This window comes from Budorcas taxicolor, chromosome 15 (genome assembly GCF_023091745.1).
Source record: "Budorcas taxicolor isolate Tak-1 chromosome 15, Takin1.1, whole genome shotgun sequence".
NCBI classification, from domain to species: domain Eukaryota; kingdom Metazoa; phylum Chordata; class Mammalia; order Artiodactyla; family Bovidae; genus Budorcas; species Budorcas taxicolor.
Genome location: NC_068924.1, coordinates 50,336,852 through 50,354,972, shown reverse-complemented (window position 1 = coordinate 50,354,972; position 18,121 = coordinate 50,336,852). Strand labels below are relative to the sequence as shown.

The window sequence follows — 18,121 nt, the reverse complement described above, 5'->3', positions numbered from 1 at the left end:
CTCCCAGAGCCTGTCCGACTCTGAGCGACCTCTAAAATTTTCCCTCATTCCCCTCTTTTTCCTGGAAGAAGAGCAAGCCCAGGATTCCGTGTGTTGTGCCAGTGGTCCCTTCCCTTCTATCTCCCCTTGCGGACCGCCCTCCACTCCCTCACTGCAGTAGTCTCTCTGCCTTGGGGCTGTGGCCCGGCTCCAGGACTTTATAAGTAAGTGGTGGGGGAAGGATGTGATCATACAGGAGAGGGGCTCAGAGAGGCGACCCCTGAGAGATAGTGAAAGGAGTGGCGGTGGAGCAGGAGAAGGGAGCGAAGGCGGAAAGCCGGCTACCTGGGGGGGATCCCGGTAGCGGACCAGCTGGAAGAATCTTGAGAGCGCAGAGATAAGGGAAGTGACAGCTGGTGGGGGGCTCTGATGGGGGTCCGAAGATCGGACAAGCAGAGAGGTGCCGTTCACGGATGCGCGGAGGTGGGCGGGGCCGGGGCGGTCGAGGGGGCGGGGACGTGGGCGGTTCTGGGCGGGGCCCGGCGGTCGAGGGGCGGGAAGTGGGCGGTTCGGGGCGGGGCCGGGGCGGACACTCGCGCGGACCCGGCGAAGCTGTCGCGGACGCGCCGACCGAGCGCAGCGGCCGGGCCGGCGGGCGGGCGGGCGGCTGCGAGCATGGTCCTGGTGCTGCACCACATCCTCATCGCTGTTGTCCAATTCTTCAGGCGGGGCCAGCAGGTCTTCCTCAAGCCGGACGAGCCGCCGCCGCCGCCGCAGCCATGCGCCGACAGCCTGCAGGTAGGGAGCAGGGGCCCGCTCTGGGCACGAGGGGAACCGGGTGCTGGGTGAGCGCCTGGCCGGGTCCTCCGCTGAGCGTGCTGTCGCCGGCCTCATGGTCCACCCTGCTGGAAACCCTCACCCCCACCCCCGCCCCAGTTGTGAGTCCCACTTCTGTGCTGGGACTGCAGCCCATACCCAGAGACCTTGAATGCCCAGTTCACAGTTCAAAACCTCATGCCAGACTCTGAACCTGTTTCAGATCTGGGACTCCACCCCAAGCACTGAACTCCCAATCCAGAGTGGGACCCCCTGGCACACCCAAGAATTCTGCCGGAGCCTGGAACCCCCTGACTCGCATAATAGTAGAGGACCCCTGCCCATACCCCTGGACCCCCAGTATATTTTCAGATTCCAGATACACCCAGAACACCTGAATCCTAACTTTCAGCCAGGACCCCACCTCAGAGCTGGAACCTCACCTCATGCCCCTGAGCCCCTACTCCACAGCCTTATCTATGCCCGCATCCAGGTTCCTACTCAAACATCTGGTCTCAGTCCTCACACGGGACCCCACCCCTGAGTCTAAATGCCCTTTCCATCTCGGTTTCTCTCTCCTTCTCTGCAGGATCCCCCTCCCACTCTGTTCCTGCCCCTCCTCCCTCCTGTGTAAGAGATCTTAGTCTTTTCTGGCTTGTCTCACCCTCTCCTCTTGTTTCTCTCTGGGTATGTTGGCTCCAGTTTATTCTCTGGTTTCTTTTCTGGCTTCTCCGAGTCTTTCTGGGCATTGTGTCTCTCTCTGCCCCTCTGTTTCTCTCTTGTTTGGTCTCTCTTGCCCATGTGCCCACCTCTCTCGGTCTGCCCATCACTCCTCCAATTTCTCCAGGTTTCTATCTTTGTTCTAGGGCCTTTCCATGTGGTCATCCTTCCCTTTATGTCAGCCTCTGATTTTGGGTGGTGAGGGGACTGGCTCAGAATGCCAGGCCAGTGTCCCCGGAGCCTCCACCCCTACCCATGTTGTCATGGTGTGGGTGCTGGTAGAAGGGGCTGAACATGGAGCATGCAGCCCTTGGGCGGTGCCCAGGGATTTAGGGCGGGTGGGGATTGTGCAGTAGGGCACTGGGGTGCACATGATGAACGATGAGTATATGGCATCGCACGGCACGTGCAGCTGGGGAGGCTGCGTTGTGAGTGTGGAGTGGTAGCTGTTCATATGACTGTTGTGTGGGGGGGGAACTTATGTGTACATGGTGTGTGTCTGTCTTCATGAGGTGGAGTAGTTGTAGGGGCCACTTACACAGGGGACTGTGTGTATATATATGTTATAAACTGTTGTATGTAACCAGGAAAAGCCACTGCTGGGCCCCAGTGAAAGGTTTTACTGGATGTCTTACTTGAAGGGGGTGGGGAGAGGGTCACTGTGAACGTGTGAGTGTGTTTGCAGCCAAGGTGACTGGCTTTAAGTCACCAAGTTACATCCTGGAGTTGGTCAGGAAATATATGGGGACATGTGTGTTGGTGTTTGAGTGTCATATGTCTATGTGATGGCTGTTGGTACAACTCTGGGTAGGAAAGAGTGCAGTGGCCAGGGCCCAAGGATCCAAGGCAAAGACTTGTTGACTAAGTGTATGTGTGTATGTGCACACACAAGTGTGTGTGGGAAGGAGGCAGTATGCAGGCAGGACTGTCTGTGCTAAGGAGCTGTGTATGCCCATAAATATGTGATATTTTGATGTGACATTAGGTATGCACATTATTTATGCAGGGTGTGTCTGTGTCTGTGTCTGGTGGTGTGTGTGTATTGAATTTAACTGGATGTGTGTGTGCTTGGAGAGGTGAGTATAGGGTGTGAGAGGTGCGTGTGGGAGGTTGAGTATGAGTGTGGTGTGAAGCGTGGGTGTGTGAGCTGGATGACTTTTCCGTGTGATGTGGATTATGTGATCTTTTCTCCCTGTGAGCTGTTTATGTATGAAGGGTGTCCAGGGAGCAAGGGTCTGTGTGGGGGTGAGGCAGTGTGGAGGCCTGTGGAGGCTGCTACAGCGGGTGAGGGAGTGTGTGTATAAGGTGTTTGGGGTAAAGAACGAGGTGTGTGATGTTCAAGTGTGCAGAATACAGCAGGTGTCCCAAAAATGTGTGTGTGTGAGGAGGGCTTGACTGCCACCCAGTCCTTGCTTTCCTCCCAGCTAGGTCCCCAGAGATGCCCAAGCCAGGCTGCCTCTGCCCTTTGCCCTTCATTCTCCTCGCTTTCACCGGGGCCTTTGTCTTGGGTTTCCGGTCGAGCAGGCGCTGGACAGGCGGGTGGCGGGTGCTGCAGAGGGCTAGGAGCCTTCGTTCTTTTCCTCTGAGCCTGTCTCGCGTTTGGGACCAGGGTTGGAAGGGGTGGAGAGGATGCCCATGTCTCGGGGTCACTGTGCTTCGCTACCAGCTCACAGCATTCTGCAGAGGGTGGGGGTTCAGGCACAGGTGCTGAGGCCCGGATGGCATCCCCATGGCACCTTCTTGACACAAGAGCAGCTGGGGCTGGGCTTGGAGTTGGATGAGTTTGCCAACCGTGAGGTCTTAGTCGTGAGCGTGGCCCAGTGCCCTTCCTGCTCACGTCATCTCCAGGGTGCTGAGCAGCCCTGTTCCCTCTTCTGTAGGTGCTTGGAGAGGGTTCCTGGGCTGGGAGACAACCAAGAAGACCTCAACCAGTCTCCACTCATATTGACCCCACATCTGATGGGGGGATAGTTTCTGTCTGCCCAGGGCTTTAATCTGAAAAAGGAGGCCTGATCACACCTTCGGGGACCTTCTTGTTTGATGGACCCAGTAGGAGGATCCAGGTCATACTCTCCAGAAAAAGCTATGGGGAGACCTTAGTGGGCAGCTTTCCAAAAGGGACTCGAGAGCACGAAAAGACAGGACTCCTGATGGTTGGGAGCCACAGAGACCATCAGAGTCAGTCAGGGGAAGGGGCTCAGGGCCACTGCCTCAGCACCACATTCCAGAAGGTTCTCTGAAGTGAGGGAGCTTGAGCTGAGCCCTGGAGGGGATGTAGAGAAATACAGCCCGAGGAAGGAAGGCTGAGGAAGATTCTGGCCCAACTGGAAGAAAGGGATCTTGAAGGCTGTTGAACATTCCCAAGCAATACTGTCTGACTTCAGGTGGCCATCTCTGGGCCTCCCCCCGTCTCAAGTTTTCATGTTTGGCCCATCCCGATTGGCCAGAATCATCATTGTCGTTATATTCATCATCAGCGTTAGGCAGCTCTTTCCAGATTCCAAGCTCCTTTCACAAATGTCTCCTTTAACAGATGAGCTCATTCCATTGTGTCTGAAAGCATTTATTGAGCATCTGCTAGGCATGGTGTTAAGAGCTGGGGGTATAGCAGTGACCAAACAGGCCTCATGGGACTCCCACTTTCTGTGTCTAAGGAACTCCGTCTTTGCGGCCCATCCACACTGTCAGCCCCTCCAACCCTGGGCAGACGGCCCTCTGTCTGTGTTTTCCTGCAGCCTGATGTGCACTTGATGTGGTGTAGGGGTCTGGCTCCCACTAGAACATGAGCTCTTCAGAGGCTGGGCAGGGTCTGTCCATCCCATGTGTCCTGACCTGGGCTTAGCATAGTCCAGATGCTCATACTGATTATCAGAGGTCCCAACCCCCTGTAGGGTTGGCAGCCCTGCTGCCATCTAGGGAAACTGAGGCCTAGAGTGGGAGGTCTTTAGGGAGCCTCCTCTTAAGACCCTCTTTTGCCCAATGTTGCCAGAGGCCAAGAGAGGTCAGGTGACTTGTGCAGGTTTCACAGCAAGGTGGCGGGGCTGATCCTAGAATACAGCTCTCTGGCTGCCAGGCTGGGCTCCGGCCCCAGCACCATGCTGCTCCCTGGCTGGCCTCCGGGCTGCCTGTGGCGGGTAAATGATTATTAATGACCCCCTTGGCAAGGAGACAGGAAACATTTCCCGACCACAGCTGGGGACCTGCTCCCTGCCAGCCCCAGCCATCCATATCCGCCCTGACCATTGGTCAGCACTGATGTTATCACTATGCCGCCTTGGCCTTCTGTCTGTCTTCCTGCCCATCTGACTCCCACCTCCCTTTCCTCTAAGGGATAAAGGACAAGACAGAACAGAGCTTTCTCTTTCACATCTCTGTCTCCAATTTGCTTCATCTCCAGCTTCCCCCTTGCCCCAAACCAGCTGGAAGTATCCTTTCCTCCAGGAAGTCTTCCCTGAAAGCACCACCATCCCCTTCTTCCAGTGGCCTTGTCCTGGGCTCTGGTCACTGAATCTCCTTCATTGCAGACTCTGGTCTCAGTCTGATGGTTTGCTCTGATGGCCCTAAGGCTGGGCTGGTGACTTCCTGTGTGGCCTGTCCTCAATTGCTGTCTAAGGACTGACACGTGGAGTATTGTCCCAGATGCTTCCTCCAGGAAGTCCCCAGCCCAGCCCAGGGACTCTCACTTCCTCTGACTATCCCAGTGCTCCCTGTCTGTGCCACAGCTTTGTACTCCCAGACCTTTATGAGCACCTACTATGTGCCCAACAGAGATGGTAGGCAGAGAGAACACAGTGCAGACCTTAAACTTCAGCTACACATTGCCCCAAGTCTGAGCAACAAGGCATCTGCCTCTTGGCAGGTGGACAGACCCAGGTACCAGGGCCAGTGGTGGTCAGGTGATGGGGTGATAGAGGGGCACAGACACAGATGGATGCTGATAGACTGTGTGGGAGGGCAACGCTGGAGAGAAACTTGGGGGCCATGGTGGGATGGGGCAGGGGCCCCTAATTCAGCCCAAAGTTGCAGGGAAGGCAAGTTGGGGAGCTTCCAGGAGGAAGTATAGCTAAAGTGGGAGCTGAGGGATGTGCCAGGAGAGAGTTCTGGACAGAGAGAAGGAGAGAATCGGGAATGTGAAGGCTTGCTGGTGACAGACAGAGGGAGGGAACCATTCTGTGGAGCAGGATGCTGGACTGCCAGAGCGGCTGAGTGATGGGATGGCTGGGAGGGCGCTGGTGCTGAAGCATCAGGAGATGAGGCTGGTGAGGCCGGCAGGGGCTGAATTGTGCGGGACTTTTATGCCATGTCAAGGAATTTGGACTTTCTCCAGAGGGAACTGGGCACGAGAAGAGTTGAAAGCAGGACAGTGACTGCTCAGACCTGCATGTTCTGAAGCTCCCTGGGCCCGGGGTGGGGAGTTCATAGAAGGGGTGAGGTGAGAGGCTGGGGCACTTCCTTCAGATGTGGAATGATGAAACTGAGCAGGGAGAAGCCTGAGTTGGAAGGGAGGGGACAGAGGAGCAGAGGTGGAGGAGGAAGCCGGTCAGCTGTAGAAGAGAAGAGAGAGCCACCCTGGGGTCTGGGTGGCCGAGTGAGGGGAGACAGGGTTTGAGAGCGCATGCCTGGGCCTGGGTCAGGGCCCTCTGTGGAGCAGGTCTCAGGATGGCTTCCCAGGTTAGGCATTTTGAGGCTAAATGGAGACCTGGATTCCACTGGGGGTTGCCGCATCCTTGTCTGTAGTGTGGGGACTTGGGATCTGCCCTGGGCAAAGAGTATTCAGCATTCAAAAATTAAAACAATCTGTAAAATGTAATATTTAATAAAATTCAAATTCAAAAATATATGAATACATTTGAAAATGAGTTAAAATGTAATTTATGAAAATGCTAAGCATCATCCGTGAGGGTCTGGTATCAACTGTACCTTCCCTGCTTCCCACCCTTTGGATCTGGCTCGCCTGAAGCCACTGCTCCGGTGTGGCCGGACACCTGCCCCGGGGTGGGGTAGGGGTGGTCTAGGACCTTCTGGCCTCTCATTCAGGGCACCTCCGCTGGGAAGCCTGCTCTCTGGCTGGTGGTTTCCTGCAGCACGCATTTTGCTTTTTCTGTCCCTCACCTCGAGGACCCCTTGAACTTCACCCATTTTGGGGAGGGGGGATGGTGAGGGAGTTTCAGGAACCAAGGGTGAGGGGTCAGAGAGAAGAAGTGCCTGCTTTAGGACCCAGTAGGGGTAGGGAGGGAAGGAGGGGAGGTGGGATGGGACAGGGCTGAGGAGTGGGGGGGTGGGGGCTGGGAGGCAGGAGATGTGAGCAAAGCTAAAAGAACAGCATTACTCCCACTTGAATATCTGTATTTCCTAATGTAAAGGTTGCACCATTTCTGGAAGACCAGATGTTGAGGCCCCATCTTACAGTCGCAGGATTGGGCATTCCTTGGCTCCTACTGTCCGGTGATCTTGCGTAGCACCACTTTTTAGGCTGCATTTTCTCACCTGTAAAAAGAGGAAGTCGGGTGAGATGAGCTCTCAGGAGCATCTGGCACTGTCAGTTTGTGGGGTTCCAGCTTTTCATGGCTCTTAACTCTCAGCCAGGGCTGTGTGGATGCCTGGCTGTGTGGTTCTGACATTCTGTGACTTTAAGATGCTGAGACTCTAGGAGCCGAAGAAGCAGACTTTCTGTGATTCTAAGATTCTAGGATTTGATGATTCAATGGTTCTAAATGGGGTTTCTGGGAAGAGCTGCAACCACCTGCCTCGTTAATGTTGATGTTCAGTTATTAAAAACATAGCGAGAAGCAATGGAGACAGCTTGGGGCCAGGGGCGGCCCCCACCCCCAGGGAGGGAGTGGAAGAGGGGCTGGGTTGGCAGTTAGTGGGGAAGGAGACCCTCTCAGTCTGGGTTGCACAGACCATTCTCTGCTGGTAGACCAGCAGAACTGGAGTACCTGCACATGCGAGATCCACCACTCCCTAAGCTTGCAGGGTAAGGGGTCATTTCCTTCATCCCTCTGTCCCTAATCATTTCAGACCATGGCAGAGAGAGGAGTGCCCTTTCCTCCCAATCTCTAAAGCCTGTGGGAGAAACGTCCACAGTAGAGGAAGGAGAGGCCTGCTCACCCCCACCCCCTCCTTCCCTGGCAGCCCCGGCCTGAGGGGGAAAACAGGACATGAACACTTCCTGGACACAGACATGGGAATGCACGAAGCTCTGCCTGTGAAGCTCAAGTACAAAGGGCCTCTGACTAGGGCAGAGGCCAAGCAGCTAGAGGGGCAGTGTGGGCATTGGTTAGGGACCCATCAGCACCCCTTGAGGACAGGACAAGGAGAGAGGACCCTGGGGGTGGCTGTGAGAAGGGCTTAAGGAAGGGAGGTCCCAGGCTAGGGGGGCTAATGACTGATGGGGGCTCAGGCCACCAGCCCAGCACAAGGCCAGCTCACTGGTCCAGCAGTTCGTTGCCTCTTGGGTTATGCACAGTCTTAGCACCACACCAGAGGTGGGGAAAGAACCTCCAGGTAGGGGAGAAAGATCTCAGCCCTCTAGACAGCCCACCCCGGCCAGGTCCCTCAGAGCTCAGTAGCGCTGTCTAAGACCCAGCCTGATGGGTTCATGGATCCTGTGACAGAGGCTGGGACCCAGACCCATCACACAGCAGGGCCTGAAAATACAGGCAGGACATGGGTCAGGGGGAGAGCGCCTTTGTCTGTCACCTGCCATCTTTTTCCTCCCACAGGCCAGGAGACAGGTAGGGTGGTGATAATTGCTCGCTGTCATCTACGAGGCTACATGGTCTACCACAGCCTGTCTTGGCCCTGAGGCTAGGGTCCCCAGCAGGGAATCCCTCCCCAGCTGCCCAACCCACAGGCAGCTTCCCTGGGGTTCCCCTCCCTTGTCTTCCTGCTGCATCCCTCACTCTCCTCTGCTCCTCCCTGGGCTCTCTCCTCATCCCTATAAGTTTCTACTTCTGGCCATCTTTGTATGTCAGTGTCTTCAGAAGATTGTTAGACTTGGAAGGGCCCTAGGAGATCATTGGGTCCACCCCTTTTATTCCTCAGGTGAGGACGGTAGCTTAGAGAGGGGAGGGTCCTGTCCGCGGTTGCACAGTGGGCTACAGTGGGGCCCAGGTCATGGAGACTCAGTCTTGGTGTCAGGTGTCTAGGGTTTCAGGACTGCCCGTGTCACGGCCAACCCGACAGGCTTCTCTCCTTGGGTTTGGGCTGTTCTCCCCTCTTTTCCTTTGCCCGCTTCTCTGCTGCCTGGCTGACCCCTACCTTGGGCAGACACTGCCCATGGGACACAGACCAGAGCCTAGGACTCTATGACTGGGGTGCACACCCTTGCACACATGGACGCACAGACACTTGCAACTGTATATAAGTCCTAGGTGCAAACCTCTATTGTGTAGTTAGGAGGCTGTCCTGGAACCTAGTTTTTCTTCCTGTGAGGCACTGCACACCTCTTCCAGAAAGCCCCCAGGGACTTCTCTGCAGAGTCCCTTTCCCACTAGTCCCTTTGTGATAACTGAGTTCTGTTGAGCCTAGGTTCCTCCTCTGTGACCCTAAGGACACGGCCGAGTCTCCCTCTGGCCCTGGAGCCCCTCCTTCAGTGTTCCCTCCTTCTGTCTCCAGGAGGGGCTCGGCTTCCTGTGGCTGGGTGGGGAGAGTCCTGAGGTCCCCAGAGGACAGTGGGACAATGGGGAGGCCGTGACAGATGAGACATTGCGTCTTTCCCAAAGTAGGCTCCACCCTACCCTGACCTCCTGGCCAGTGTCTGGGGCATAACCCTGGCCTGTGGGTCCCTTAGGACTAGGGTCCTGGTCTGACTGTCCCCCTCCCGCTCCCTCTCAGTGCAGAGGTCACAGCATCAGAGCTCCTGACCCAGCAGCAGCTCTCTAATTGGAAAGCTGTGGAGTCCTGGTCCCCAAGGTGGCAGCAGCATATTAACAGGATGGTGCAGACTCCTGGGGCCTCTGGTAGGGGTGAGCTGGACTGCTCTGAGTAGGAAGGTGATAAACATGAAGTTTGGGGTAGGATTATGGAGGCACTGTGAATGCCTAGCTGAGACTCCCACTCCCAATCCTGTCACCTTCCCTGGGCTTGCGCTGGGTGACGGGGAACCAGAGGGCATGGGGCAGGAGCCTCTCCAGGGAGTGGTGGAGGACCTGGGGTGCAGTTAGAATTGAGTGAAACTCGCACTGCCTCTTCTCAGGTGGGGGCGGGGGCTGTCCCAGGGCAACTCAGTGGTGGCGGTGGGTGGACCATCAGAGGCCAGGGTGGAAAAGAAGGCTTAGGCTTGTGGACAAAGGGATGGGCCCTTAGGTCAGACACTTATCTTGGCCCGCGTCATTTCCTCTGCCGGACATGGCTGGGTGAGCGGGGTCATCACACAGAGGGAAGGAACAGGCCGAGCCAGCGCACATGAGGCCCTGCAGTAGACTCGGGCACATGGTGACCTTGCCACACCCTGGGCTGCAGTCAGTCCCCCATCGAGGCCGAGCCATGGAGCCACGGTCACCCTGGGAGATGGCGCCGTCTAGACCATCACCCCTCAGCCCCTAGACCCAGGCATCCTTGGCAACATTTGGGCCCAGCTGAAGGCACTGCTGAGGAGGGAGACCCCACAGGACACAGGGACACGTGGGACAAGCAGACACTCTGCCAGAGCCTCCCCACCACAAGCGTGCACACACCAGGTGCAGCTACTGTCACCCCGAGGGTGACCCAAGAAGAACCGCAGACTCCAGCAGGTGTCCAGAGCCTGAGTGAGATGAAAGGAGCTCCAGGCAGGGAACCCAGAACTGCTCCCCTCCCCCGCTCCCACCCCACGCTGACTTGTGCCCTCCCTACCAGCTCGCTGAGTGCCCGAGGCTGTTTATTTCCTAGCAGGGATGGGTGTCTCATCCCCACCCGCTCCCCCTCCCCACCACACTCTTGCCAAGCTGCCAAATCAAATCAGCCCCTGCGCTCGCGCCAGGCGGGCATGGCGGCCAGCAGCTGACGGGAACGAAGCCAGGCTCAGAATATCCCGCCGCCTGTGCCTGTCCGATGCCTGGGTGCGCTGGTGGGTGGGGGTGGGGAGGGACAGCCGGCCCCTGGGCAGCGCCTCCCAGCGTGGATCCAATTCTGGATGCCCCTCTGGCTGGTGGGCTCCCACGAACGAGTAAGCAGGTCCTGGTGTGTCTTCCAGCCCATGAGGAGCTGTGGAATAGAGCTGATAGGATGCAGGTTGGGGGTCCGACTGGAGCCCAGACGTCTGGGCACTGGGCTGGGCTTGGGGACTCACATGTATGATCCCATTCTCTTCCCAGCAACCCTAGCTGGGAGCCCAACCCAGTGGCTGTGAGCTGGACAATACCAACCCCATTTATAGACAGGAAGCTGAGGCTCAGACAGCAGAGTGAAGGGAGAGAAGCAGAAGCGGAGGGGACCTCAGGAGGGGTAACAATGTGGTCATGTCCACCCCTGAGGAGCCCCAGGCTGAAGGAAAGAGTTTGGCTCTATTCTCAGAGTTGAGGGACTGAGAACACACCAGAGCCAGACGTGCCTATGGGAAGCAGGGCCATCAGGCAAGGCTCCCTGGAGGAGGCCGCCTGTGGGAGACAGGAGGTCCCGAGTCTGCTGGGGGCTGGTGGAGGGGCAGCCTGGGGAGACGGGGGAGGCCTCAGCCACCCCGTCTGGCTGGCCTCAGCCCCTGGCTTTCTTGTCTCTGCAGCCAGCCGGGACCTCCTTGCGCAGGAGCCAGTGCCCCCGGGGAGTGGAGACGGCACATTGCAGGTGAGACTCAGCGGAGGAAGGGAGGCCTGGGGTGGGCTTGGGGGTGGGGGTGGGGGGCGCAGGCTGAGGGCCAGTCTGAGCGCTACCCCCACCCCTGGGAGGACTGGGAGGCTGGAGCTGAATCCCAGCCCCACCCCCTCCAGCTTAGGGTCACCCCAGACCAAGACCACCTCTCCCTCCCTATTCCTGCCCAGAGTTCCCTCCCCATGAGGATTTGCCCTCCTCCGGAGTCACCTGGGTGTCGCTGGGGCTCCTCCCTCATCCTCCGCACCCTCACCCACCAACTCCCTGTTGATCCTCTGCCCTGAGTATCTGATGAACTCCTCTCCAGCTCTCCCGCTGCCTGCCCTGGTCTGGGACGGGCCACCTTTCCCCTGGATGGCTCACTGGCTGTCTCCTCTCAGTTGTCCCCCTTCTCCAAGTGACTGCCAGAAACATCTTTCTAACACAAAAACCTGAACTTGTCACTTTCCAGCTTAAAAATTCTCCATGCTCCCCCTCCCCCCGCTCCCTCTGCAGCCCCAGCCAGCTCACAGTTCCCCCTTCATTCGCTCCTGCCTCCCTAGCACCACTCTGGCTGGCCTCTTCCCCCTTCAGCTTCCCAAATCCTTCTGGGCTCAGCTCTAGCCTCGCCTCCTCCAGGAAGCCCTCCCTGCCTTTCATGCTCCCTCCTCTGAGCTCTCCTGCTTTGGCCGTCAGCTGCTGGGACATTCTGCTGCCTGTGCCATGAGCACCCTATTTTCTCCATCTTGTGACTGGGTTGTCTCCTCCTCTGAACTGTGAGCACCCTGAGCCTAAGGATGTGCCTTGTTCATTCTTGAGTCTCCCACCACCTTCCAAAAGGTGCCTGAGGAGGGCTCAGCGAGCACCTTTCCTTTGAGATGAGGGGTGCCATCTCAGTCCCTGACCATGCCTTTGGGGGGGCCTCATAGGAACTGTCAAGTGTCCATGGGATCCTGAGTCACAAGGGGGTGGGCTGGGGTTGTTGAAGGTTGGCACAGAGGAGGGGTGTGTGTGAGATCAGAGAGCCTTCGATGAACCTCCCCTGTGCCCTGGGGTCCTGGCTGAGAGGAAAGGGAGACTGTGGCTGTATCAGCCCCTCCTCTGGGCCAGGAGCTGTAGATCCACTTCCTTGTTTAATCCCCACGACCTCCCTGGAAGGCCGCGGCTGTGATTCTTCTACTTAGGGGAAGCTGAGGCCCAGCGGGATCACACAGGGAGTGAGTGAATCGGAGGCAGAGCTGAAAGTGGACCTATGTCATGTATTCAGCCCTGGCTCTCTCCCTGCCCTTGGGTGAGATGGCTGAAGATACCCACTAGGGGCCTGGTGCCCAGTGGGGTCAACATGGGCTCATTGCTGGGACACGGAGCCCAGCCCTGAGGATGTGCCTGCAGCTGGGTGCTAGCTGAGGGAGAGAGGGGGGACCTGGAGAGTCATTATTAATTTATCTCTGGCCATGACATTCCCCATGGGGCGGGGGCTCCCCCAGGAGCTGGGACAGATGGTGTTCCTGGGAGCCAGCAGTGTCTCGGCAGCCACTGCCACCCGCCAGGAAAGACTGGATTTGTCATCCTCCCGGGAAGCTGAGAGGAGAGAGGGCTTTGGAGAAACTGAGCCCATCCTGGGCGATGGGAGCGGGGCTGCAAGGGCAGGAGCCGGGCCCAGGCTTCTCGTTTCTTTCTCTGTGCACAGCCCCCTCTCCCTTGGCCCTGCTCCCAGCAAGTTCAAGTTCTGCCTTCTTCCTTACCCTCCCAACGAGGCTTCCCCAGATCATCTCTATTTGTTCCTGCTGCCTTTCCTTCACCTGGGTCCCGCTGCCCCCTCTCTCAGCCCTAAGATATGGGCTATGAGCCCCCCTGGGTCTCATTTCTTTCCCCCCAGTCCCACACGCATCACGGAGATGACAGGTGTCTGCCTGGCTTCTGAGCGGTGCCTGCTGTGTTTCTGGGTTCACTTAGCACCCCTTTCTGGGTGCCCGGGCCCATGCTCAGCCCTGCTGGAAAGAGGTTGCTGCCCCTGGGGACCCCCTAACACAGAAAGGCTAGGACTGGAGAAAGTAGGAACCCTAGGGTGTGGCTCAAACTGTTGGGACCCCTGGAGGGAAAGAGGGATGGGAGACCGATGAGGAGCCTCCTGTGAAGGTGGAGCCTGGGGAGATGAATGCACTCATCCAGTGGACAGACTATGGGGTCAGGTGGGCATGAGTTCAAGTCTTAGTTTCACCACTTCCTAGGGGTGTGACCTTGGGCCAGTCCCTTAACCAACCTGAGCATCAGTTCCCTCACCTGTCAAAAGGGGATAAGAAGCTTCACCATCATTGGACATAATCACTATTATTGGACGTAATAATCATGACAGGCCTGTTGGGAGAAGTTATAAAGATAGTATGTGTGAGGTGCCTGCCCCAGGCCTGGCCCACAGAGAGTCCCCGGAGGGAGTTGGCAGCCTCCCTGCTTCCCTCAAGGGTGAGATCCTTGGAGCCAGGTCTAGATGGCTCTGCTTTGTGAGACCAGGTGCCCCACGGGGCTGGGTGGGCACAGCTCATTCTCCTGCCGCTGGCAGCACAACTGCCCCGAGAGTGGGACTGCCGGCTCCCATGCCCTCCCAACAGGTGTCTGTTCAGCACACCTTCTTCGGATGGCTCCCTGGCCCCTGTGCCAGCTGGCCGGCTTGGAGGAGGGGCTCTTCAGGCACCATCTGGAATCCTTCAACGCCAGAGCCATTACTCTCTCTGGATGTCAGGGCTGAGGCAGTTCAAGCAGTGAGTCGAGCACTCTGGGTGAATGCCCTCCCTGTGCTGGCTCTCAGGGCCCAGACGAGGGTTAGGAAACCCAGCGGGGGCAGGGGCTGGGAAGAGGCAGCCAGGAACAAGTGCACGGGTATCCACACCAAGCGCCCTAGTGCTCACCCGGCACTGGCTCCTCTATGGCTTCCCACTGGATGAGGAAAGACCACACCTTTGCCCTGGCATTGACAGCTGTACCTGCTGGACCCCCTCCTGTCCACCCCTTGCCCCCAGACATGGCAGTGCTCACTTCTGGGACGCCTGCTCTTCCCAACCTCCCGGACTTTGTTCACACTGGCGCCTCTCTTTGGAATGCCTTTCCTTTTTTCCTCTGCCTACTCCTTTCGGTGCTAGTGGTAAAGAATCCACCTGCCAATGCAGGAGACAGGAGACTCAGGTTTGATCCCTGGGTCGAGAAGACCACCTGGAGGAGAGCATGACAACCCACTCCAGTATTCTTGCCTGGAGAATCCCATGGATAGTGGAGCCTGGTGGGCTACAGCCCACAGGTCGCAAAGAGTTGAACAAGACTGAAGCGACTTAGCATGCAGGCACACACACGCTCATTTTTCAAGCCCCAGATTAGATGCCACCTCCTTTGTGAAGTCCTCTTAGATTGCTCCCTCCACTTCAGGTCAAGTTGGCCTCCCCCACCTCCTGGGCACTCATACCTCCAAGCTTCCCTGAACTTAGTCAGACAACTTGTTACACCATGTGGTTAAATATCCTTTCCCATATAGTTGTAAGTATCTGGCTGGTAGGAGCCAAGGCTGAGTTTTCTTAGTCTCTCCTGGGCTCATGTGGGGCCTGGCATAGGCCTGGTATATAGTAGGTGCCTGATAAATGCTTCTTGACCGAACGAATGGCTATGAGATAAGGGTGAAGTAGTTCTAAGAACTGTATTGTGGTATTGGGTGCAGTCTTGGAGATTTCCTGGAGGGGGCACCTTAGAACCTTGAAGGATGAGGAGGGTTAAAGTCAGTGACTAATGAGACCAGAGATCAGCTGGATAGTCTGGGAGGTCTATGTGACTGGCTTCTGAGAGGACCCTGAGGGCAACGGGACGGGGACCAGACGTACAGAGAAGCCTGGAGCAGGGACTCAGAGGGGGCTGCAGGAGGCTGGCTCTGTGCTGAGAACCCAGTTCCAAAACCCTCTTCGCCCTTGGGTCCTGGTCTGAGGGATGCTTGATCTCCGAGTCTAGAGTGAGGCTGAGGCCAGCAATGGTGAATAAGTGGGCCCTGGGCTAGCCATAGGCAGCGGCAAGAGCCAGGGTGGTGCTGTTGGGTAGGATTGCTATGGGGGTTGGGAAAGGCTTCGAGGGTGAGAGGAGCAGCTTGTGCAAGGGCATGTGGGTAGGATGTCCCTGGGTCTGCACGGGAGAAGGCCAACATGCCAGTGGAGCCCAGGTTACTGCGCCAGGAACGTTGGGGTGAGGCTGGAGGGGCTGCTGCAGGCAGCTCTTCCCATGCTCGTATTTAAGATTCTTAAGTGACTGCTCCGAGCTGCCAGCACTCTTGCCTGGAAAATCCCATGGACAGAGGAGCCTGGTGGGCTGCAGTCCATGGGGTCACTAAGAGTCAGACATGACTGAGCGACTTCACTTTCTCTTTTCACCTTCATGCATTGGAGAAGGAAATGGCAACCCACTCCAGTGTTCTTGCCTGGAGAATCCCAGGGACAGGGGAGCCTGGTGGGCTGCCATCTATGGGGTCGCACAGAGTCGGACACAACTGAAGCGACTTAGCACCAGCAGCAGCAGCTCCGAGCTAGGAGACCTGCCAGCCTCCTCCTGGATTCCGCGCATCAGGAGCAAGTGGCCTCAAAGCTGCCCCACGGCCTGCAGGGAGCTGCTGCCAACAAGTTGGCCGTAGCATCTGGTGTCCACGGGAGCCCCCAGGCCCTGCCATCTGTCTGCGCCCACCTGTCAGGCTGCACAGGCCCAGGGTGTGCAGGGACCTGGGCCAGGGAGGCGATCTCAGCTGCCACCCCAGCCTGTCTGTCTGTCTGTCCATCCATCTGTCCACATCCCTGACTGACCAAGGACAAGGCAGAGGTGGGCAGACGCAAGTCCTGCCGTTGAAGAAGCCTAGTCTGCAGGGGCAGGCATCAAGCACCAGGCATTTACACCCAGGGAAGACACAGCTGAGCCTGGGCCAGACTTGTGGGCAGCCAAGGCCCCGGGTGGTCCCCTCAAGCACTTGAAATGGAGGCTCAGAGGAGGTGGGGACTGTCTCCGAGGCAGACAGCAGGTCAAGGCCAATGCTGGGCCAGATGCTGTGGCCCCAGGGCTGGACGAGGCGCCTCTGGCTGGCCCCTCCCCCACCACCCTGCCTGGCCCTTGGCTGTAAACACAGAGAGAACAAGTTCCGTTTCCCGGGAAATATTTATCTCAGGCCGTGTGGGGAGCGTGCGCTGGCCTCCGCCTGTTCTTCCTGCGGGCTGGCCTGGGGCAGGAGGTGAGGGGGCTTGGTGGCCTTGGGGGGCAATCTGTGGGGCCCCCGAAGGCTGAGCCAGGAAGGGTGTGCCCTGCGGCTCCCACCAGAGCTGGAGTCTGAATGCGGGCTGCGCGGGGAGAGGAGGCAGTTGATAGGAGAGAAGCCGCCGCATATCCTCGCCCCTGTCGTGTTCCTATTTTCATCCCTGTCAACCCGTCTCCGCTGGTTCCTGCCTCTAAGCCTTTGCTTCTGTCTGCTGCCCCCACCTGGGATGCCGTTTCTTCCACTTCCTTGTATGCCCCAGCTCTCAGCTGGCTTCCTCTGGGAAGTCTTCCCTGACTCCCTAACCCCCTAACCCTTTGTCCTCCCTGCCCAGGAGCCTGTCCTTCTGCTCTGGGTCCCAGCAGCTTCAGACCGAGCCCCACAGATCAGTAAAGGTCTTGTTCCAAGCCACTCAGACAGTCCAGGCAGCTTTGTCCAGGCTGCCCAAGAGTCTCCTCCCTGGGAAACACAGGTCTGGGCCCCCTGGGGGTGAGGCAGGGCCCAGAGGTCACCTTTCAGTGATCCAGGACAAGCCCAGGCACACGGGGGAGCCAGGCTGATTGAACGGGGTGCAGGGGAATCCCACATGGGCCCAGCAAGGATGGGGGCCGGTAGAGGGGCCCCAGGTCCCTGCCGGGCGGTGGGGGCAACTCTTGGGCTTTAGGCTGTGTATCCTTGACGGGGGCCCTGACAACAGGAAATCCTTGAAGGAACAGGCAGTGGCTGAGCACTCTAAGCACAACAACAGGAAGCAGCCTTGACATGGGGCAGCAGCTCTGGCGATGGGACCCGGTGGGGTGGGGGTGGGGCAGCTGATGGGTCCCAGGGTGATGCCCAGGGTGACACCGAGACACTGGCAGTGGGGCAGCGGGGCTTCTGCTGTGTGACACTGAGTTTGTGAAATCATGGGATACTGTGTGGAGAGTGGGCGAGTCACTGAGTGTGACACCAAATGACACACACCAAATGTGTGACACCACTTGTCCAAGACTGTGTGAGACAGTGGACATGCTACCGATGGTGTGACCCTGTGATACTGATTGTGTGATGCTGAGTGATACCAAGTGTGACACTGAGGGTGTGGCACCGTGAGCATCAAATACGCAAACACAAATGAGTGACACTGTGCAGTAACAAGTGTGGTCCTGAGTTTGGGGGCTCAAGTGTCTGACACTGAATTGTCAGTGTGGGCCCCAGGCATATAGGGAGGCTGAGTGTGCAGCCAAGGGTGTAACACAGAGTGACATCGTGTGTGAAAACCAGCGTGTGATACTGTGCAATCCTGTAATGCTTGTGACAGTGTGAGCTGTTAGCACACAACCCTGTGTAAAGTGCTGTCATGGGAAGACCCTGATGGGTTCAGGCAGGGAAGTGACATGGTCTAATCTGTGATTTTGAAAGAGTTTATACTCTTGTTGCAGAGTGTATGGTGGGGAACCAGTTGGAGGGGCTGAGAGGAGGTAGGCAGAGAGTTGAAGGCTATTGTAGCCACCCAGGCTGGAAACGGTGGTGCCTGGGCTAAGGGGAGGGCAGAAGAGTTGGAGAGAAATGAACAAACTTTGGAGATAATTGCAG

The 18,121-nt window shown here is 57.5% G+C and overlaps 1 protein-coding gene across 2 annotated transcripts in view; it reads left to right on the top strand.

Annotated features, from left to right (window-relative positions):
* Positions 1-616: 616 nt before the first annotated feature.
* Positions 617-18,121, top strand: part of PDE2A (phosphodiesterase 2A) — a 67,354-nt gene continuing 49,849 nt past the window's right edge. The window contains exons 1-2 of one of the 2 annotated variants that reach the window (XM_052652287.1): positions 641-777; positions 11,219-11,280. In XM_052652287.1, coding sequence (XP_052508247.1) covers positions 759-777; positions 11,219-11,280 — 81 coding nt within the window. In that variant the 5' untranslated portion in view covers positions 641-758. Of the gene's footprint in view, positions 778-11,218; positions 11,281-18,121 lie in introns of both variants that reach the window. The other variant, XM_052652286.1, reaches the window with a different exon arrangement.